This window comes from Pristis pectinata, chromosome 9 (assembly GCF_009764475.1).
Source record: "Pristis pectinata isolate sPriPec2 chromosome 9, sPriPec2.1.pri, whole genome shotgun sequence".
Classification (NCBI taxonomy): Eukaryota; Metazoa; Chordata; class Chondrichthyes; order Rhinopristiformes; family Pristidae; genus Pristis; species Pristis pectinata.
Genome location: NC_067413.1, coordinates 33,071,920 through 33,095,442, shown reverse-complemented (window position 1 = coordinate 33,095,442; position 23,523 = coordinate 33,071,920). Strand labels below are relative to the sequence as shown.

At 39.5% G+C, this 23,523-nt stretch overlaps 2 protein-coding genes across 3 annotated transcripts in view; both read left to right on the top strand.

The window, feature by feature from the left end:
* Window positions 1-1,785, top strand: part of LOC127574191 (ATPase family AAA domain-containing protein 2-like) — a 43,142-nt gene extending 41,357 nt beyond the window's left edge. For both annotated transcript variants that reach the window (XM_052022979.1, XM_052022978.1), the window contains exon 28: window positions 1,496-1,785. In XM_052022979.1, coding sequence (XP_051878939.1) covers window positions 1,496-1,534 — 39 coding nt within the window. In that variant the 3' untranslated portion in view covers window positions 1,535-1,785. The remainder of the gene's footprint in view (window positions 1-1,495) is intronic.
* Window positions 1,786-3,415: 1,630 nt separating this feature from the next.
* On the top strand, window positions 3,416-21,784 carry LOC127574541 (zinc fingers and homeoboxes protein 1-like). Its single transcript, XM_052023597.1, has 3 exons — window positions 3,416-3,928; window positions 12,944-15,776; window positions 19,175-21,784. Exon 2 carries the CDS (start codon window positions 13,066-13,068, stop codon window positions 15,751-15,753), a length of 2,688 nt encoding a protein of 895 aa, XP_051879557.1. The 5' UTR covers window positions 3,416-3,928; window positions 12,944-13,065; the 3' UTR covers window positions 15,754-15,776; window positions 19,175-21,784.
* The last annotated feature ends 1,739 nt before the right edge of the window (window positions 21,785-23,523 follow it).

Genomic DNA, 23,523 nt, shown 5'->3' with positions numbered 1-23,523 from the left:
TAGAAATAACCTTAGGTTGGAAAGACTACTACAGTATCACTGAGTAAAAATGGGAAATACTGGAAATACTCAGCAGGTCAAGCAGCAACCACAGAGCAAACAAAATTAATGATTTTTCAGAAAAGGAAATTAAGTAAAATAAGTTTAACTAAGTACAAAAACTTGGAAAGAGGGAAGGTCAGTGATAATATGGCAGTGTTTTTTACTATAAATGTAGGTATAAAAAGAAATCAGGTGACTCTTGTACTTTGAAAGTCTGACACATGATAGTACACTTGGTGTCAAAAATTTCCAGGATTCCACTGCCACCAACAATTTTCCTTTTAGAACAATTCCTTACATTTCTTTCCCTTGATAGTTCTCGTATTCATGGCAATTCATGACCTATCACGGGTCTGTTAGGAACATGGAGTTTACTAATTATAATCAAATGACTCCCTCCTCATCATATCAGTGGATATCTTCATTACCCGTTGTTGATTAGACAAATCTTTTCTCTTTGCTTCCCACTCCTACCTACACTTAAACTTGATTCCCTTTCTGCTTGTTATGGTTTTAAGTTGCAGGGAAAGCAAGGTGGGGGAGGAAAGAAGTAAAGGGAATGTATGTGCTAGGATGGAGAAGTGAGGTGCCACCACCTGACACATCTGCTCCTGTTAGTACTCTGAAAGGAACATTCCCTCTGGGTCACTGGTTCTATTATTCCATCTCCCAATACCCACTCCCCTTATGCACCTTCCCATTGTAAGACATCCTTTTCTGTCCTTCATTTCCTGCTGTCCAAAGGTCCACTGCATTTTGCAGTTGAAGCACTGATTTACTTCTACTGCCAATTTAGTGTATTCCAGTGTGGAAGTCAAATGAAGATTGAGCTACTCCTTTGTAGAACACCTCTCCCATTCAGTGTACAAGGGTGATCCTGACGGGGTCTGGGACCTGAAATATTGTTTCTTTCCACAGATAGTTCACCTGCTGAGTGTTTCCAACATTTTCTATTTTTACTCCAAAACTTTGGTCTCTTATTTCCTCTTCCAGATTTCAGAATTTGAATTCCTGTTCTGAGATTTAGATTGACAAGTTTGAAATTCACTCTAGTGCTTTGTAACCTCTGTGGGGGGTCAGTGGTAGAGATGGAAATTGCCTTCAACTCCTCTGGATTCAGAAGGGAATTCAGCTAGAACTTCCATTGCGGAACCCACAGTGCAAGTATTCATGAATGAAAATGGATGAGAATTTGACCCACATTTGATGCACGTTGTGCTTACAGATCAAGGATAAATATTTGAATTGACTAAAGACTGCTGTCCTCTGTAAAACTACGTCTATAGTGAGGAAATCACCTTCAGTTAGGAAAAAGGGACATGGCCTTAAAGATCTTGTCATAGAAAATTTGTTTTAGGTTAAAATTTGGAATGTATTATAACAGTAACATTTCAGAATAAGTGTAAGTGAATATCATTGCCTGATGGCTTTTCCGTTTTCTCCTGTTCTGTAGGAAATGGAAAATGAAGTGAGGAAGTTATGTCAGTCTTGAGCACATTGAACGTGAATGGATTTTGAATCGAGTTTCCAGTCACTGTTTTGGACTGGTTAGTTTTTTTTAAATAATGTTAATGGTTGTAACAATTAAAAAGTATTCCCATTTATTAACCAAAGCAAGTTATATTTTTAATGTAAATATATTCCAGCAAAAAATGTATTATGTTAAGCTAAAGCTTTTGCCATATGTTTATAATCGCTACCTTTTGTAATTTGTATAAAATATAATAAATTTTGATGAAAGAACTTGTTCCTCCTATTAATGCTGTAATATTAGAGTCAGAGTCGTATGGCACAGAAACAGGCCCTTCGGCCCACCAATCTCTGTGCTGACCAAGTATCTATCTATACTAATCCCATTTCTCAGCACTTAGTCCTTAGCCGACTACACCTTTTGATGATTCAAGTGCTTGTCCAGATGCTTAAATGTTGTAAGAATACCTGCCTCTACCACCATCTCAGGTAGTGCATTCCAGATTGCAACCATTTTCTGGGTGAAAAAAATCTTCCTCGGAACCCCTCCAAACCTCTTACTTGCCTTAAACCTGTTCCCTTTGGTCTTAGATACTTGTGCCAGGGGGAAAAGTTTCTCACTATACATTGGAAATAGAGACTGGAAAGTCACAATGTATCGTGGAGAATTTTCACCATTAAGAATGCAAGTAAATACAAGGAGGTCTGGGACTGGAGGAACACTAACATCTAGAAGATTAATTAAAAACAGTGGAATAAGAAGCAAGTCTTTGAATCGTATTCTACTTTATGTTAGGACTTTTTTTTAACCTTGATAAAATTATGTTTCAATGATCTGTGCTTGTTTTGGAGAGGAGATCAGACTAGGAGGAAGCACTCCCACAGGAGTTCAATCAGTTGACATTAGATGGATGTTGTTAAATTATTTTACGGGCATGGGAGATTTGACTGACTCAGCCACAATGCCTAGGACCAATGCATAATTTGCAGTGACCTATCAGGTCTCTTCTCAGCCACCTTTGCTGTAAAGAAAACGGTCTATCCAGTCTCTCCTCATAACCTAAACCTTCCATTCCAGGCAGCATCCTGGTACCTCTCCTCTGCACTCTCTCCATTGCAATCATGTCCTTTCTATTGAGCTGGTCAGAACTGCTCACAAATTCTGGCTGTGGCCTAATCATTTATTCTGTTTTGCATGTTGCTCCATATGCTTAGACTGATATAAATTTCTAACTTGCAATGTTTACTTGCTATATAGATCACTTGAGTCATGTCAACTGCCTCTGAAAGAGAAATATATTTTTGTCCTTGACACTAAGTTGCTCAAAGTTCCAACCCAGATCCCTTATTTTTAAGAAATATTTAGAGCCAAACTATTCACACAAAATTAATAGAAGTGGGGAAATGAGTACTTGGGCCCTGTGCAATTAAATGGCAATACTGAACACTTTGTTTCAAACCTTTGTGGAAATAAATCTATCCTTGTTAGGTTCTGGTAAATAATTGGATGGATTGAGTGTGACCATAATTTTCAACTTTTTTTGTGAGGGGGAAACCTATTATGAGATAATTTGTTTCAAAAACAATTTTTGGATTTTCTGGTGTTTTTCTTTGCTGGGGAAAGAATACTTTTTCAAAATTACTTGTGTGCTCCTTAAGAAAACAATCAACGTACTCCTTTATTCAAAAAGGGACAGAAGTCTGGGAGCTGCAGGCCAATTTAACACATTGGCATATGCTGGAGTCGATAATCAAGAGGAAACAACCAAATTATACAGGAAAGGCCACAAAAGAGGCTGGTGCATAAATGAAGAGCCCTATATGTTGGAGGAAGTGTTAACAATGGATTGAAAACTGCCACATTAGATGAATTAAGTGGGTCATTTTCAGGCTGGAGCGATGTTATTGGTTCTTGTTTACTATTTATATAAACAACCAGATGGACGTGCGCGGTGCGTTCCCGAAGCTCTGTGGATTCTTCACTAAAAGGTCCTGGTGCAGAGCTCCGACCCCAGATGTTAACCATCACTCTCCCTCCACTGCTGCTGCTTGACCCGCTGAGTTCCCTCGGTGGCGGGGCATGTTGCGATGAGGACGGCGTGCTCCCTCACACGGACTCCCCCAGTGCGGAGCCGTTCCCCTCCCCGTCACTGGAGCTGCTCCGCCCGCCAGGAACTGTCGTGAAGAAACACGCTTTACGGCCGGCCCAACCAGTCGCGCGTCGATAACGTCAACGCGTCGGGCGTCGTCCCTCCCGATAAAATAAATCAGCGGATTAATTAACCGGGTTAATACCGAGCGACCGGATGGTTCTCCGGGAGCCGAGCAGCAGGCGGGCCCGCGGGCCGTTTCCGCCGGCCGGCTCCGTCAGCTGAAAGGCGGCGGAGCGGGAAAGGAAGGCTGAGGGAGGAGGAAGGTGAGGCGGCCAGCGGGGAGGTGGGGTCGCTGTCTCCCGAAAGGCCGGATGTCGGCGTCGCTCGTCGATGAGGGGCCGGCGGGAGGCCGCGGCCCTTCGCTCCCCCCCTCCATTCCCCCCGCGGGGGCCGACGCGTCACAGCACTGTCCCCCCCCCCCAACCCCCCTCCCCTGATCGAGGCTGGCGCCGTGACCGTTAGGCCCGGCGCGCACACCAATCAGCGCCCGTCCCCCGCGCCGCCAGCACCAATCAGCGCCCGTCCCCCGCGCCGCCAGCACCAATCAGCGCCCGCCCCCCGCGCCGCCAGCACCAATCAGCGCCGCCCGCCGCCCCACGCCGCCAGCACCAATCAGCGCCCGCCCCCCACGCCGCCAGCACCAATCAGCGCCCTGCCTCCCGCAGCCAGCTCTCGGCGAGGAGGGATGGGCAGGACAATGGGGGCCAGGCCGGAGGCGCGCTTGCCGCTCTCCGCCGCCTCCTATTGGTTGGCGCGGGTGGGGTGGGGGCGGGAGTGCGCGCGACCCCTGACCTTCCCCCCCCCCCACCCTCCTTCAGGTGGGTGCCTTGTGTGTTCCCTGCTGGATCATATTATTACCGCTCAGTATGGAGGCTGCGGGACGGGTGCCTCTGGGGAAAGTATCTTTTCTTTATTCCTTCTCTCTAACTCGACTTGTGGGGGGTAAGGGTGCATTGTAGTGTTTGGGGCTTAATTTGCCCCAAGTGAGATGGTTGGGCTTAGTTGCATGGCTCAAAGTGGGCTGAGTGACATTCTGTCATTACTGAAGGATGGGACCAGAGCAGGGCATTGCTGTCATAAATATATTGCAAAACAGCAACAGCAAGTCTCTTAAAACCTTTCTCTCTGGCTGTTTGTTCTACCGTCTCCAATTTTGGCTTGGTATCAGGTTTTAACAGAAGCGACTTCGGGCATAATACGGCGTGGAAGGCATTGTCTGTAGTTGTAATGTTTGTACAAGATCTTTTGGCACATTAGCGTAAATAAGCAAAAGTACCTTGCTGGGTTATAGATTTGCCGTGGCATTTGTTTCTGAATTGTATTGAAACTTGTCACGAAACCTTTGGGTGTAAACTGGGAAATATTTGAAATTGTAAAGCCAGAAGTGTTGTGATTGTGGAGCTCCCTTTTTGTTTAAAGAGGGAGGAGTGATATTTTGGAGCCAAATCTTTCAAATTAAAATAAAAAATTATTGTGTGTTTTGTTTTTATCTCAGATTTTCTGTATGTTGTTTTAATAAACTCTTGAGTTAAAATCTAAATTGGAAGCACTTGATAGCACCATGCAGGACATTGTAATCTGTCATAAAGTTTAATATGGACGAATGGTTATGTATGCCCTAATGTTATTAATCCTTCAAGTTTACAGATTCTTAAGATTTTAATATTTGCCTACTGAGAATTTAAAAAGAAATGCTATGGGAAATAAGATGTAATTAGGTTTACACAAAAAGAGAGCCAGGGGTAGGTAGGGAGAAGGAATTTACAAGCATTTTATCCAATACCAAACGTTATAAGTAAAATACACACTATAACTCACTGGTGAAGTCCCAAAACAGGGTTGCTGAACTGTGAATTCCCTTCTTTTCTTTGCCATCCTATAACTCCATATATTTGCCCTTCACTGATTTTACTCAGTTTCACAATTCTATCTTCTGCAACAGTAATGTTTGTTTTTCTCTGCCTGTTTGTGATCTCTCTTCTCCCCTTTTCTCCTTGTAATATTTTTGGAGGTTGAAAATGAGGTTCATTAGAGGAAGACCGTGGTTTAAAAGAGTGGGGATTGTTGCAAGAGTCAGCATGTAGCAATGAGACAGAAGCAGGAGTGTAGATTTGAACTGGGGCAAATAGAAAATGGGATCAGCTGTGACTTGGTAAGGAGGGAGTATACATTAGCATTAGAAACTCACCAAGGACAGAATGCAATGAAACTTGCAGCTCCACGATGTAACCTTGAATGAGAGAGATTTGATGCACCAAAGCTGAAAGTGAAGGAGCTTCCTTGGGTGGAGGATTCATTAAAAAAAAATATCTTTGAAAAATGCCTTGTAATTTTCTTCTTTGCAAATCAAAAAATTGGCCAACAGTGGAAATGTCAAGAAAACCAAAACAAGATTCAACCATTTCAGATTATTGCTTAAAAATTGACCCTGAGCTACCAAAAGACCTGCAGTAGCTCAGACTTTAAAATACCACCATGTGATTCATCCTTGTCTCCTTTATTTTGCTGTAATCTTTTGAATTAAATGTACAGAGTTTTACCCCTGCTGGTAATTTTATTGGTAACAAGGGTAAGTAGTCCAGTGGAGACTGATGTAAATCATGGTAATTTGTTTTGCTAGCCGAGGGTTTTGGTCACTGCTGATGATGGTTTTATAGTCCAGAGGAATTCTAGGTTTGAAAGGAAGTCAAAATTCACCTTTTCACCCATTTTTCATTGAACAAAAGCTTCACCCATTTTCCAGTGAATCAAATCTTGACCTCCAGTGTAGTGCAGAACCTGACACGGTTTGTGTTTGCTGCATTCAACATGTCTGCATTGTGACCATGTCACTTTCAATATAGCCATGGTCTAATGGTTGAGTTAGCCATTCATTTCTGTTTACATAAATTCACTTACCAGGAAGTGAACATGAAATATGACAGTGCCCTCAAAGCATACTGGGAGCAATTGATTAAGATCCCGTTAGAGGGTTTTTTTTGCTTTGTAGTATAGTAGCTGATTTGAACCACTGCTTCAGGGCAGTGATGATTTTCAACAGGCTGACTGTTAAGTAGGATTTGGGTGTCAGTAAATGTCATAGCGATACCTTTTTCTTTTTGGTAGTATTAAGTTTTCCACAATGTTTGTGTAAAAGTGCAAGAATAGTTTGATATTGAATTTGAAACTATGGCTTTTTTTAAAAAAAGTTCTAGATGGCAGCAAAGCTTTGAGTGGGCTTCATCTGCATAGACCCCTATTTACTCTTGGGAATGCAATGTCAATATGCAGCATGTTATCACTGGCAGCAGACACAATGGGTGCTACCCAGAGAAGTGGTTGGAAGGGAGCTTCTGAGATACCGTTTATCCAGTAAAGTCTGGGTCGGCAGATGGCCTAAAATATCAACATGTAAAAGGACTTTTGCATCAACCTGGACTGCTCTTCTCATTGTGTTGACTTATGATAGGAATGTCAAAGGAACTTATTCGAGTCATCCTATAATGAGTCACTATCTTATGGGCGATACCCAAGCTCAACCTTCATATTTAAAGAAAGAACCCTCCTTCTGGCAGAAACCCTCCTTTTGCCCATGTGGTCATCGTAAAGGCAGTGGGACCATAACAAGCAAGTTCCATGTGCAATTTTAACTGCCAGGCCAAGCTAAGATCTCTCCTATGGTTTTATTATCAATATCAATCCTATATTTTTCATGATTGGAACTTCATATCCTCTTCTTGCCAAAGAACTGAAGCTGGAGCTCATTGCCAGATTTTGGGTACTGTGAGTACACAACTTCAGGTATCACACATAGTGCTCGGTTTTGTGGTTGTTACAAACACTGCACTAGATGTTCAAAGTTAAATTAACTGCATATCATTCTGGTTTGAAAATTAAATGAATTAATTTTTGTAATGTTCTTTAAAATTAACATTCTAGTCATGATTTTAAGGTCAGGGCACTGCTGTATAGGGAGCTGGAGCATACAAAATTTATTCCATTGGTGGGGAAGTTTGTGAGTAATCTGCTTTGGCTTCTTGGAGTTCTGATGACTCACTGGACTGTTATGTTCTTTACCAAAAAATTGAGGAGTTAAGAAATTAAAAGAAAAACATTCTGTTCGGAACTTACAAGGACATTTTAGGGAATAGATTAAAAACAGAGACAAATGTTTTCTTTTTCTGCTATGGAACTTGCCCTGTAGGGTAAAATAAATTTGCATTGTATGGGGATAATCTCTAGCTTTTTTTCTTCCACCCTACTCTTACCTGTCCCTGTGTAGCTTGCTGCATGGCTATATTTGAATGTTATAGCTCCAGTAGAAAATTCAAAGTATTGTGCTGCTGTTGGTAGTATCAGATAGGGCTTATGCTGGTGAACTCTCTGTGGTTCCTGCGTAAAATGTACACAACACAATCCTCTTATTGTAGTTGACCTTTATTTGCATTGTATACTGAAATTTGGGTAAGTTAGAGTTAAAATTTATTTGAGCTCATATTTGTTTTGTACCTGGGTCAGCAAGACCAATAAAACTTGTTTCTGGCTCTAGGTATCATAGTTAAATGAGCATTACATTTATTGAGGACTTGTTGCATCATAACTCTGAGATTGCACTTTAGACTATATTTACATTTTGGTAAATTTAATCTTTCTGATCCTTAATCTTGCAGACATATTTCTGGAACTAATTTTGTACAAGGGTCCTGTGATCTGCCCATTGCTTTCCCACAGCATTTGAAAAGAACAAGCTGATGCTGTCATCTGAGCACCCTCTGAGGGGTAGGGAGAAGTCAGCTTGTGCTTCTCTGCATTCAAAAAGAATGCATAATTGTTAATCCTTGATCTTTCTTGAGCAACACATGCATATAACTGTTGCCACCAACATTGTGGAAGTGTGGGCTGTACATTCCACAAGCTTTTGCCAGATCTTGAACAACAAACAAGATGTTGGAGGAACTCAGCAGGTCAAGCAGTTTCTGTTGAGGGAAGTGGACAGTTGATGTTTCAGGTTGAGACCCTTCATCTGGACTGTCTTTGCTCCCCCGCTGTCAGATCTTGAAGCTTGGCTCGTTGCTGGTTCTATCACCCCTGTCTCCAAAGGTTTTTAGAGCTCCCAGTCTAGGGACTTGAGCAAAACTCCAGCCTGATGCTTCACTTGCTCACTATATAGTGATGAAGTACTGTTGGAAGTGTCATCTTTCGAGCAAGATGTTAAACAAAGGCTCATTCTACAAAACAAGATCCCATGGCTGTAGACTCATAGAACAGAACAGTACAGCACAGGAACAGGCCCTTTGACCCACAATGTCTGTTCTGACCATAATGCCAAATTAAATGAAATCTCTTCTGCTTGTACGTGATCCATGTTCCTCCATTCCCTGAGTATTCATGTTTATCTATAACAGCCTCTTGAACACCACTATTGTATCTGCTTCCACCACTATCCCCAGCAGCCCGTTCCAGACACCCACTACTCTGTGTAAAACTCTATTCTCAGAAAAGTTGAAAGCTCTTTAGTGTCAGGACCACCATTTATCCCTCATCCTGCATTACAAAAACAGATTACCTAGTCACATCACTGGCTGATGCTTCCTAAGGGCGTTCACCGTAGAGTGTTAAAAGGAATTGGAAATGGTTTATTATTGTCACATGTACTGAGGTGCAGTGAAAAACTTGTCTTGCATACTGTTCATACAGATCAATTCATTACACAATGAATTGAGGTAGTACAAGGTAAAACAATAACAGAATGTAGAATAAAGTGTAACAGCTACAGAGAAAGTGCAGTGCAGGTAGACAATAAGGTGGAAGGACATAACAAGGTAGATTGTGAGGTCAAGAGTCCATTTTATCATACTAGGGAACCGTTCAGTAGTCTTATAACAGTGGGATGGAAGCTGTCCTTGAGCCTGGTGGTATGTGCTTTCAGGCTTTTGTATCTTCTGCCTGATGGGAGAGGGAAGAAGAGAGAATATCAGAGGTGGGTGGGGTCTTTGATTATGCTGGCTGCTTTACTGAGGCAGCATGAGGTATAAACAGAGTCCATGGAGGGGAGGCTGGTTTCTGTGATGTGCTAAGCTGTATCCACAACTCTGCAGTTTCTTGTGGTCATGGGCAGAGCAGTTGCCATACCAAGCCATGATGCATCCAGATAGGATGCTTTTTATGGTGCATCAATAAAAATTGGTGCGGGTCAACGGGACATGCCACATTGCTTTAGCCTCCTGAGGAAGTAGAGGCACTGGTGAGTTTTCTTGGTCATGGCATCTATGTGGTTAGACCAGGACAGGCTATTGGTGATGTTCACTCCTAGGAACTTGAAGCTCTCAACCCTCTCGACCTCAGCATTGCTGATGTAGACAGGAGCATGTGCACCGCCCCCTTTCCTGAATTCAATGACCAGCTCTTTTGTTTTGCTGACATTGAGGGAAAGGTTGCTGTTATTACTAAGCTCTCTATCTCCTTCCTGTACTCCTACTCATCATTATTTGAGATACGGCCCACTACAGTGGTATCGTCTGCAAACTTGTAGATGGAGTTAGAGCAGAATCTGGCTACGCAATGAGAGATTCAGATGTACGTAATTAAATTGGAGTCAGGTCATTAAGAAACAAAATCAGGGAAGTACTTTTTCTATACAGTTGTGATAATTTGAAATTTAACATGGAACATTCTGAAGATGTGATCAGATGTTCTATCAGCAAGGGTTCCTTCCCTTGGTCTTAATACCTAATTTGCATACAAATAGAATATTCACAGGTACATTTCTTGCTACCTGATTCAACAGCATTCTTTGGTGCACCTTTACTGCTGCTCTTTTTGGGATGTATTGGAAGGCAGTTGCTTTATGTTAATGTTCATGCTACACACTTCTATGCCCCTCATTTTTTTTATCTGCACCTAATAGGTTTTCTGAGTCCTTGGTAAATTGATTTTGTTATAATGCAATACATTGGACTGAGTCTCTTGTTTTAGATTTATTTATTTGTGCTCTGCTGTTTATTCAGTGGATGTGGACAAGGTTGGCAATGGCAGTCTTAACTGCTTCCTCAGTTCAGGGGCAATTATGACTCAATGACATTGCTGTGGATCTGGAGTTGTAAATGAAACGGGTTAGATAAGGATGGCACGTTTGCTTCCCTGAAGGACATTTATGAGCCCGATGGGTCTTTAATGACAGTCCAGTAATTTGGTGCTTACTATTATTGAGAGAGGTTTTTTTTTAATTCCAGATTGATTTAGTTAGTTGAATTTAAATTCTGTAACTGCTAAGAAGGCAAGAGCTTGGGAATGAAGAAATCTATAATATTTATAGTCTAAACATGAAATCATTTCTCAAAAATTGAATGAAAAGTTAAATAACTATGTGAATGTGCGGGGAGAGTGTGATGTTTGAGGATGATCTGGTAAGAATGTGGTGAGAAAGGGGAATAGAGTTTAATTTAGCTTATGTGAAGAGTGGCAATGATGGTTCACAGACAATTAGGATCTATTGCCTATTGGCAAAACCCTCCTTTTCTTCCCAGGTGGAAAGAATGGCCCTCTGCTCACCTTGCAGTTGTCAGATCAGAGACTTCAAATGTCTAAAGAAAAGCACGGAAGTGTTAATGACTAGCTACATAGGTTTTCAGATTAGGCCCCATTAACAGAAATGATGGGTCAGTAAAGTCATCAGACATCTATGTTTGGTGTTATTAGCACAGATTTTCAGCTATTGTCTTTCGTCTCCTTTGGGTAGTTGACAGTTGGAAATTAGGAGAAGATTTATTTGCAGATGTACCCACATGATTAAGTTTTAAGGGTATTGACCTATAATTACTGAAGGAAGCTATTTGGCCTACCTTGTCTGAACAGCCAAATTGAAATTAGACTGGAATTTTTTTTTACTTTCCAGCTCTTGATCAGCAGCCTTGGAGGTTATGATACTTCATTTGTGTATTTTTGGTACTTTTTAAACTTAGGATTTCTGCTTCCACCATGCTTTCAGGCAGTGAGTTCCAAATCGCCACCACTCTCATTGTGGGAAAAAATTTCTTGTCAACATTCCACTAATCGTTATGTATATATTTTAATCACTAGATGTGTGCTTAACTACCAAGACCCACAGTAATTGGCCTTGGGAAGTTGGTGGTAGGCCATCAGTTTGAACAGTAGCAGTCCTTCTGGTGAAGTTTGTTCCCACGTAGCTATTGAGTAGTGAATTTCAAGATTTAGACCTAGCTTCCATGGAGGAATAATGATATATTTTCAAATTAGAATAAGTCTATATCTTGGATTGAAATCTGCAGGTGGTGGTGTTCTTACCTGTCTACTACCTTTGTCCTTCATGTATTAGAGGTCATGGGTTCTGTCAGAGTAGGTTGGCAAGAAACATTTTGTGAATGGGAGATGTTGCAGCCACTGTGCACCCAGAGCAGAGGGAGTGAATGGATTGGGGATCAGACAAGTGAACTACTTTGTCTTCAGTGATGTCAAGTGTTATAGGAGATGCAGTCATCTAGGCAAGCATTCCTTCGTACTCCCCTTTCTTGCTTTTATACATTGTTGGGGAATTGGAAGGTGAGACAGATGCCATAGCATAAACTGCTCTTACCTGCTCTTGTAGCTAGAGTATTTTTAAAAAAAACAGAAAACAGTGGAAACATTCAGTAGGCTGGGCAGCATCTGTGGAAGGAGAAACGGTTAACATTTCAGCTTCAGGACCCTTCATCAGAAATGCCTGAAAGGTTAACTGTTTCTCCTTTCACAGATGCTACTTGACCTGCAGAATGTTTCCAAGATTTCCTATTTTTATTTCATGTTTCCAGCTTCTGCAGTTTCTTTTGATTTTCAGCCACAGTATTTATGTGGTTTGTTCAGCTGAATTTCTGATCAATGGTGACTCACAGAATAGTGATGATAGTAATACCATTGAACATCAAGGGAGGTAGCTAGACTTTCCATTTAGAACTGATCATTGCCTTGCACTTTCACAGTGCAAGTACTATTTGCCACTTGCCAGCCCATGCCCGAATATTGTCTAGGTCTTGCTGCATGCAGGCTTTGGGTTGCTTTTTGTGAGGAGTTGCAATTGGATTTGAGCATAGTCCAATTTCACCTTGTACATTTGTATAATTAAAATATGTGGCTTTTGGTATCTTTTTGCAGAAACTGCTGAGGTTAGGGGGTCAGTGTTCCATGTTTGAATTCTTTCATTTAGTCAATGCTCTAATGATATGTATCAAAAGGATGGACTCAGTTTTGAGCAGTAAGCAGTTTTTGCAGCCCTGAAGTAACATTTTATTAATTTTTATCTACAGATGAATGCACTGTGATAGAGCTACTGCCTGTGGGGTGGAACCTAAGAGATAGGTTTGAAGCTAGATCGACCTGCAGTGGCATTGACATCTTCTGAAAAACAATCCACTTTTCACCACTGACCATGGCTAGCAAAAGGAAGTCTAAAATTCCTTGCATGGTCCCTGCAAATGAAACTCTGGACCAGAACCAGGATCTGGATATGATTACAGATGTTGATGATGATCTTCCTCCAGATATTTCTGATGAGAGTTTGACAGCAGATGGTGCTGTAGTTGATGATGAGAATATTTCAGAAAAGGAAGTACAAGATAACCAAATCAGGAAACTAGAAGGAGGCTATGAATGTAAATATTGTACTTTTGAAACACAGGATTTAAATAAATTTACAGTACATGTTGACTCAAAGCATCCAAATGTTATTCTCAATCCATCCTACTTCTGTGTGGAATGTAATTTTATGACCAAAAGGTATGATACTCTTAATGACCACAATGCCAGATATCATTCAGGTGAAATAAATTTTAAACTTAAAATGGTGAAACACAATAATCAAACTGTCTTTGAACAGACTGTTGAAGAATGCAACAGTAATGGGGTTCCTACAAATGAAGATCAGGCAGAAAACACTGACACCACTTCAACAGGAATATCAATAAGTAAAACGCCAATCATGAAGATGATAAAAAATAAAACTGAGACCAAAAGAATCTCTCTGTCTCCAAGTTTGGTGGATGAATTCGCTGCTAGACAAGAAAGCAATGATGAGTCAGTGGGAGCAAGCTCAGCGTTGGGATCTACTAGTACCAGCGGAATCTGCATTAACCAGGAAACAAATGGTGTAATAATTGATTCAGCAGGTATGAGTCAATTAATACAGCCTCCAAATTCTAATTTAATTCCAAAAGTTGTGATTCCTTTAAACAGCATTCCAACTTATAACACTAATATGGATGTAAATACTCATCTAGTGAACTCATTCAACAAATTTCCCTATCCTACACAGTCAGAAGTTGTAACACTAAAAACTCAGACAAAATATACAGAGGAACAGATTAAAATCTGGTTCACTGCTCAACGGCTCAAGCATGGTATCAGCTGGACCCCAGAGGAGGTGGAAGATGCCAAAAAGAAACTGTATAATGGAACTGTGCATACTATACCACAAACAATTACAGTCATACCAGCACAGATTTCAACATCTGCTAATGGATTGCAGCAAATCCTCCAGCCTTGTCAGATAGTTGGTCAGCCGGGCATTGTCTTGGCACAGGTTACCAGTACAAATGTGGTTGCAAGGAATTCTCCTGTCACCGTCACTGTTGCTGGAGTTACAAATCAAATGCAGTGGCCAAAACGCAGAACACAGGAGAGTGAGGCAGGTCCTGAGGCAAAACGGCCGAACAACTCTCAGCTTCCTCAACTTGCTTCACAAGGAGGTTCCCTTAATTCTGCCTCGGGCACAGATCCATACAGCGTCCGCCTCAAAAAGACAAAAGAGCAACTGACAGAACTAAAAGCCAGCTTCAATAGAAGTGCATTTCCCAGCGACGCCGAGATTGCTAGAATTATACAGGTAACAGGCCTCTCAAGAGGTGACATTAAGAAGTGGTTCAGTGACACAAGGTATAACCACAGGAATTCAAAATGTAATCAAAATGTCAACATTGCTGAGGTCAGCAGCACTATAATTTTGGATTCGGGTGATGACACAACTTCTGAATCCCTTGCAATAAATCAGCAGCGCAAACATGGGTGGAATGCTTTCCCGGATTTTACTCCTCAGAAGTTCAAAGAGAAAAGTGCAGAGCAGCTTCAGCTCCTCGAAGAAAGTTTTCTTTTTAATCCATTTCCCACCGATGATGAGATTAACAAGCTAAGGACTGACACAAAACTCACCAGGAGGGAGATTGATGTCTGGTTTTGTGAGCGGAGGAAAGTTAAAAATTCAGAAGATAAAACCGATGAGGGTGGAAAAGTGACTGATGGGGAAGTTGATATCAAACACAAGGACTCTGAAGGAGGGCGCACCAAATCACATTATGGGCAAATTCATACTACATCTTTGGCCAGTGGCTTAGCAATACCAAGAGTAATGGCAGCTGCAGCTAGTAGACTGTATAAGAAAACTCCAGAGCAGCTACATCTGCTTAAAAGTGCATTTGTCCGCACACAATGGCCATCCCCAGAAGAATATGACCAATTAGCTGCAGACAGCGGACTGGCCAGAACTGATATAGTAAGTTGGTTTGGAGATACCAGGTATGCTTGGAAAAATGGCAACTTGAAATGGTACTATTATTATCAAAGTGGTAACATGGACAGCCAAAATGGGCAAACCCAGGTTTCCTCCAGAAAGACTAAAGGTAGAGGTAGATCGAGAGGTAGACCACGAGGAAGAGGAAGGCCCAGAGGAAATGGAAGGTCTCACAACTGGAGTGGAACAACATCAAACAAAGCATCTTCGGGACTTGCTTCTTCAGGGAGAAATGTTCTTGAACAATACTACTTGAAACACAAATATTTAAATGAAGAGGACCTTGATGATCTTGTGGCAAGATCATGTATGAGTTATGAAACCATCAGGGAATGGTTTGTACAAAGGCAAACGGAAGGTGTTGTTTCAGAGAGCAATAACTCAGATGGACAGTACCCTGGTGAAGATGAGAAAAATGAGCCACTTGAAGAGGATGACGATTGGGCTGGTGAAGAGAATGAAGATGATGCTTCTGATGCAAGTGGCAGCAGTGATGTATGGAAGCCTCCTTCACAAAAAGGAAATGAAGTAATTGAACCAGATGATGAATTCTAGGTCGAGAATTCTAACCTAAAAATGTGAGTAGTAGAGGTAATCTTTTATATTTGTTTCTAAGAGTTCCCAAACCATAATTGGGAAATAGTACATCAACATTGTGGAGTTTGATTTTAGCAATTTCAATAGGTGAATCATTGGAATTGTCTATTAATCCTAATGCTGTGTTCCATTGGATATTTAGCACATCTGCATAGAAAATGGAAGACTTTTGTTTCTACATGGAATGATTTTCAAGTCATTTGATGGTGACCCATTGTACTTAAGTGTGGCCGGTGTAAAGGAAATTTCTAGCCTATTTTATGGTTCTGTACCATTACTTCAAGGTGATACCACATAATTTCAATCCACTTTAATAGCTTTCAGGATTGTATTTTGTTCCATTCGTTTGATTTTCTTTTTAAACAGTCGGTCCTTGAAATTATTAGGTACTTTCTATTGTTTGAGCAATGTGAAATGTTTACAATTGATTATACCATGGTATTTTTTTGTTTTTTTTTAACTTTATTGGGCTATATATCAAGATTTTGATATATGCTTATTTAATAGTTCCAGAACCTGTAGCAATTCTAATCATAAGTATTTTTCAGTATCTATTTTAAAAATTGATTTAAATTTTGGTTACTCATAGTCACGTAATCACTTGTCATTTTGATTTATTTTTTTTAAAGGAATTCTATTAAAACCCCATTATTAATATTATTAAATTCCTAACGCTATCTGGAAAATTGACATAATTTGTTTATTAGCTATTGACCTCAAACTGGTCGAAAGTGGTTGGTAGTTAACACACTTGTGAAACTCAAGGTATGTTTTAGAAACTAATTTGTTTCATGTGATTCCACTCATTGAATGCAAAAGTTGGATTCTTTGTGTCTTTTTTATTTTGGTTAAATATTTAATTGATTCTTCTCTACTGAGAAATAAAAATAAGCAGCCAGTTACAAGACAACCATCTTTTTTACCTGGGTAGTCTACAACCCAATGGCATGAACGTTGAATTTTCCGATTTCCAGTAGCCCTTACCTCTTTCTCTCCTTCCATTCCACTTCTGGTCTTCCCATTTTTGTTCCTTTTCCCATATCCCCTCCCCTTCCTGGTTCCATCCACTTACTAACTACACACTTCACCCACTGGATCCCCTCCCCTATCTGGTTCCATCTGTCCTTCATTTCTCCCTTAATGGTTCCCATTATCACCTTGCTTATCAGATTCCAACACTAGTAGCTTTTGTCCCCACATCACCCTCCAGTCTTTGTCTCCTCCTTCACCATCCCCTTCCCTCAACTGATTCCATCTGCCTTTTTGTTTGGTTCCACCTATCACCCACCTGCCTCTGTCTCCCAATTCCACCCCTCCTTCTCCCCTATCTGGCACCATCTGCCCATCATCCTTCACCCCTCCTCAGTCCACTTATCACCTACCAGCTCCTGTCTCACCCCTCCCCTTCTCTTTATACGGACTAACTTTTCTCTCCACTCTCAGTCCTGATGTAGGGCCTTGACCCAAAACATCGACAGTTCCTTTCCACAGATGCTGTCTTGACCAGCTGAGTTCATCAAACAGATTGCGTTAGCTGCTAGTTACAAATTTGATTCACGAATATACTTAAGTATGGTGAAATAGCATAATTGACCCCTGTGGCGAAATTGCATATTATTACAAATACTGTTCAGCCTTCTGACTTGAAATTGCAAAGAACAACCCCATACTTAGTGGCTTTACGATGATGTTGGTTCCCCATCCCACCCGCTCCAAGTGCATGAGAGAGGGCAATCATAAATATCTTTATGTGCCAGATTCTGAAGTTAGCTATATTTTATTGGAGCCCTTCAAACTGTTTCAAAAAAAAAGAAATCCACTGCATTTTAGTTACAATTGCCATTTCTATCTACATAGCAAGTATTCCAGCTCCTAAATTTTGATAAATGCACAACACAAACAAATGATCTTTGTTAAGCCTTTAAATTAACAATCAACAGAGGTAGAGTGGCTCAGTAGAACTGTCTTGTTCTTGCCGCTGTGGACCAAAGAGGGGAACATTCAACCAGGGTTTCACTTCAGCTTGCAATCCAATAAATGGTTACAAAAAATGTATTTGGTTTTAAATGAGAATGCACCAAGTACGTGCATTTATCAAATCTCAGATGCCTATGCAGTTTGTGAAGGTTTTTGGAAAAGCCTGCACATCATTGTCAGTCTTTTAAAAACAGGTGGGCTTTCCTAGAAATGCTCTGGCAGGTTTCAATAAAGTTGGCAGGGGTGTAATTTTAACTTTATACGGTTATACTATAATTTTGTGTATTAGAAATTTGTATGTTTGTAATTAAGTGCTATAAATTCATAATTCATGTATTTAATCCATTTACATTTCAATTTATTAGTTCTGAACACAAGATTTAGACATCATAAATGATGGCAGCACTCATCATCAAAACTTCATATCTAAAGGCCTTTAATTATACAAAATTAACTTCAATCATTTTAATATAAATGGAGAGAATTTGCAAAAAGTTTCATCTAAATTTTAAAAATTGAATCATCTAAAGCATACATCAAAAACTCCACAATTTGATAGTTTTGCCCAGCTTGGAGGCAACTTAGAGTGTGCAAGTGCATGCAACTAAATGTAAATTGACTGAATTAATACAAATTCACACAAGTGTAAATTTGTATTCATGATCAATTTTTACACTGGAATGGGAACAACTGATCTTGTCTTGAGTTCTTTCCTGAAAGACAGGTCTTTGCTAATCTTAAAAATGTACCACTGTGCTGAGAGCTTCGGTCTTCTAGAATGTATGGGTGTACTAAATTCAGCAGCTACTCCAGAGAATTTCTTTATGCGAGTTTAGACTTGTGACGTTGTCAGGTTTCTACATTTTCTTTCCCTGTCTGGTATCTTACAGAACTAACTTTTCCATCCAGTCAGTGCTATAATTGTGGCTTCAGCACTTCCGGCCCTTTCCATTTGAAAGACAATCCCAAGGGACTGCCCAGACCCCTGCAGGTTCTGTGATTATAAAAATTAAATGTGTAGCGCCACCTTAATTGACATGTGGAATCAGTTTGTCTCCGACTCGTCTTGTATTTCTTTGGTTATGGGTAATAGAAAGGAAATCTCTCTTAAACCCTAGTAATAACGCAGATGAACCAAATGGCCACAGAAATACCTGGCTGGTTAGAAGAAAAGGAGAACAGAAATGACCATTGAGGGAATTTTTGATAACAAGGCAGAATAATCTGTTTCATTATATATGTTTATAACAAATGAATATTTAGACTTAGTTGCAGGGTTATAAATATTAATCTATCTTGAAGCGAATGGAAAATGCAACAGTGTGAAGCAGCTACTGTATCTATAGCAGAGTTTTAGTAGACTGTATATAAATTTCCTAATAGACTTACTTTTATTCTGTAGGAACAGCAAATATGTGGAAGTCTTCAGTGGACAATTGGGATAAAGAACCAATTCAGAGAATCATCAGTTGTGGTTATCCTCTTTGAGCTGCAAGATTATTTTCATAAAGAAGTATCCATATACCACACATTTTATTTCTCAGTAAAATATAGGCTTTTTTTAATCATTTCCACATTGCCAAAGTTTTAATACTGCAGCTAAAAGGACTTTTGTACATAGCTATTGTTATGGGTCAGATTTGTACAGTTTGGGATTTTACTACATTTTTACTGAGGTTTAATTTTGGAGATATCTTTGAGCACAATTTTTCTTTAGATTTGGCTACCACATTTTTCTCATGCAGGCTTTTAACATTATCTGCATAGTTTGCCTCTGTGATATAGTAATCTGCCTTACTCTGGTACTGGCAGTGAGAGTCAACCTTGAGCAATCAAATTACATTTCAGCATTAGTTTAAAGTACTGATAATTGCTCATCAGTAAAGAAATGTAAACTTATATTTGTGACTTAGTTATGCATGGTGCTTTTTGTATATGCATTGGAAAAATCACCTGGTCAATTTTATGCTTTAATCTTTAGTAGCTACTTGAAATGACACTTATTGTAGGTGTAGATAAAGCCAGCAAAATTGTTTTCCCTAATTCCTTTCTTCAGAAGCCATATTCCAATCGCTAGTATTTTTCGGTATCTTCTGCAAGTCATTTTGTATGCTGAAATTAGGAAAATGCTGCTTCTATATATACAGTACTACATTTATATAATATATATAGTATTTAAATATTATAAGCATTAAGGGGGTTGCAAGCTGTGGTTTGAAAAAAAAATCAGTGTCCAGTTCTAATTTTTCACGCTATTTATTGTATTTTTGAGTATGTGTACTGTGAGAATAAACATTCAAGTTGATTAGTATGCTTTTTTTGTAGTTAGCAATTCACCATCATAGTTATTTGCAGTTAGTTTGTTTCACTTGTTTAAGAACCATTTGTGCTCATTCATTTCAGTACTTATTGTTTAGATTATTTTCTGAAAGTTTTAAAACAAAATTATAAAGCACTAATGGTGAAGTAAACCAGTCAATATGTACTTAGTTTTAGATATTTTCTATTTCTATAGAAAATGTTGATCTCTATACAAATTTTAATCATGGTTACAGTAATGGCTGGTGAATGCGCAATTTTATTATGCAAAAGGTATTTTGCACGGTTATTATACAAGTACTGTATATTAGATTCTTCAAAGTTTGATCATTATTAGATTACAACTTTGGCTGTCTAACCTCTACTGGCACACTCAAGTCATTGCAGTATTTGGACCTGCACTAGTAATTCCCAAAAGTAGTTTAACTTTTTTTTTCCATAACAGTTTTAATACTTATCAAGGATCATGGTGAAATATGATGTCTAAATTTGCCATAATATGGACATTAGTCTTAGTCAAATTTTCAGGTTTATAGAAACAATGTATTAGTATTTAAATTTGGCAAAGGCTTATTGTTGCACATTACTACACAGTTTGTTGTTTATCCATACACCTTTGGGAAATACTAGCTTGTTAGACCTGATGCTTATTCTGGCTTGCTGGTGCTGCAGGTTTTAGTTTGCACAGAGAGCTGGTCATCTTAAAGATATGTTTTTAAAGATATTGATGATGATGATCACTGTAGTAATGAATGATTTGAAAGATGAGCAGACCATGCAGTTTTTTAAAAATGGAACTCAATAGTACTACTTATCTCCTGTCAGCTTTTTAGCCCCATCCCAAGAAGACTTGTGTAGGAAATAAAAATGAGAAGTTTTTAAATGTCAGAGCTACATTTTTATTCAAAATTTTAGAAGCCTTAATACATCACATGTTGATTTTTTTTTCCCAGGATACTTTAGTATCTAAGACATTTAAGAGACTCTTCAATAGCCACATGAATGTTAGAAAAATGGAGGACTATGTAGGAGGGAAAGGTTAGATAGATCTTAGAGCAGGATAAAATGTCAGCACGACATCGTGGGCCAAAGGGCCTGTACTGTGCTGTAATGTTCTATGTTCTAATGCCATCTTTTTGATAAGTAACCCAGTGGTTTGGGTCTGGGTAGCTATGGCATTACTTACAGACCTTGTAGAACTCTTATTGCCTTTGACAAGTAATCCTCGCCCGACCCACCGCCGCCCCCTCCCCCCCCAATTCAAAGTCCCCAATAAATCAAATCTTAAAAGTACACTCACATTTGCCCTTCTTTTGGGTTTGCACTGTAATCTTGTTTGTCCAGCCATTGCCTCTGTACGTTCTGTAACACTTGTGTAAAAGATGCTCAAAGAGAATTTTAATGTTTTTAAGAATATCTGTGATTATCCAATGTAATCAGCCAGCACATTTGCCATTCTGAGTGGTTTCCAGGTAACAGCACGTTATAAGGGTTCATGGAGATTTTGTATAGGCTTATTATTTTTTTGAAATATTTTATCTGCTATATTGCCACAGATTTTTTAAACTGTTTAGCTCTCTACTGCAGTTCTGTCTTGAAGGTTGTGTTTGTAGATCTGATGTCATTTTCCATTGACTACAAAACAATGTTTGTAATATGTGAATATAACATGTTTCAAAATAAACCTCTGTTCTGTGATTTATAGAGTTGGGTTTTGTGCTACTTTCTGTGTGACTGCAGCAGAAATTTCAGTTTTTATTACTATACATTTGTACATCTTTACTGACTAATCTGCAGAATGTGGAAATTGTTTGAACAATCTATAGCTGGGTTACTAGTAACCTTTGTTAGTATTTGAAACAATTATGCAATTTTTTCCCCAAAAATAAAATCTGTGGATGAACAAGGTAATGGATTGAGCTTGCAAATCTGTGGCAAGGCTCTGAGGGAAGAAGGGAGCAAACACAAGGGAACTAGAAAATTCAGAAGGTGGGTGAGACAGTGGGAATACCTAAGACTGAGCAAAGCGCAGCTAAAGCAATGATTGATTTCTTCGAGTCTACATTCTCACTCATCTATTTACTTCATCTGTCCATTGTGATCTCTTCTCCTTGCAATGAAGCCACAAACCTTCCCCTGACGCCAGTGCTCGTGAATTACTTGGGGATCACAAACTTTAGCACATAAGCTAAATCACGCAAAAGTAAACATGGTGAAAGCCTACTTAAACAGCTGTCATTTAACCTCTTAAGGAAAAAGAAACTTGTCCTAGAATAGTATATCATATGATCACTGGTTCAAAGTACTTTTCAGCCAATGTGAAATGTAGTCACATATAAGAAACTAGGCAGCCATTTTGTCAATGGCAAGCTTCCATACAAACACTGATGTGATGATAACCAGATAATGTTTATTAAATGATGTGGATTTGTGGTACAAATATCGATCAGCACACAGTGGATGATTGCCCTGCTCTTTGACATAGTGTCATGAAATATTTAGTGGTCTACCTGGGAGAGCAGACAGGACCCTGGTTTAATGACTTATAAAAAAGACTACACCTCAGTAGAATCTCAGCCTAGATTCTGTGCTCCAGTATGTAGAGTGGGATGAACCCCCAAACCTGATATGGAGGCAGGAGTGCTACTCACTGTGCCTCGCTTGAATTTGTAAAGCACTTATAAGCATGAAATTGTAAAGTTAATCAGCTTGTGATATTCCAGTAAAAACAGTGTCAGGTTAATATGTCAAGCAAAAATATAACTGAGACAGTATTGCTATAGCTTCTCCAAAAAAAAAATTCTCAAATCTCTGGAATGGCTGAACTGTATATTTAAAAAAATGTTAATATGGGATTGCAGAAAGATTAGCTGATGGAGATGATGCACTTGATTAGTGACAGAATAAAAGTAGAAAGCATTCTAGCATTGCTCAATCTAAAAGATAGCAAAACTAAAAATTTCTGTACTGACTGAAAATAAGGAAGAGTGTGGTAGGGATGGGTTGAAAGTTATTCAGTCCCTCAAACCTATCTGTCATTCTGAAATGTTGGCTGATTTGTACCCGTCTCCATCACTTGGTTGCCCTTTTATAATTAAGCAAAACTTGTCAATTTCAACCTCAATTGGTTCCCCTTCATGGAGGAGTAAATTCCAGATTTCCACTGCCCTTTATGAAAAGAGTGTTTCCTGATTTCATTCTTCAATGGCCTGGCTGTAATTTTAAAATGATATCTGCTTTTTCTAGATTCCCTCATTGGATTTTAAGCTTCTTAATTAGATCATCTCTCTTCCAAACTCCTGAGAGTACAAGCCAAGTTTATACAATGGGATATCATAAACTTATCCCTTTAAGTTAACCTTTCTGCTGATTTGTGTTGCACCATCCACAGCCAATAAACTTATTGAGGTGCAGGGTTCACCAGTGGAAGCA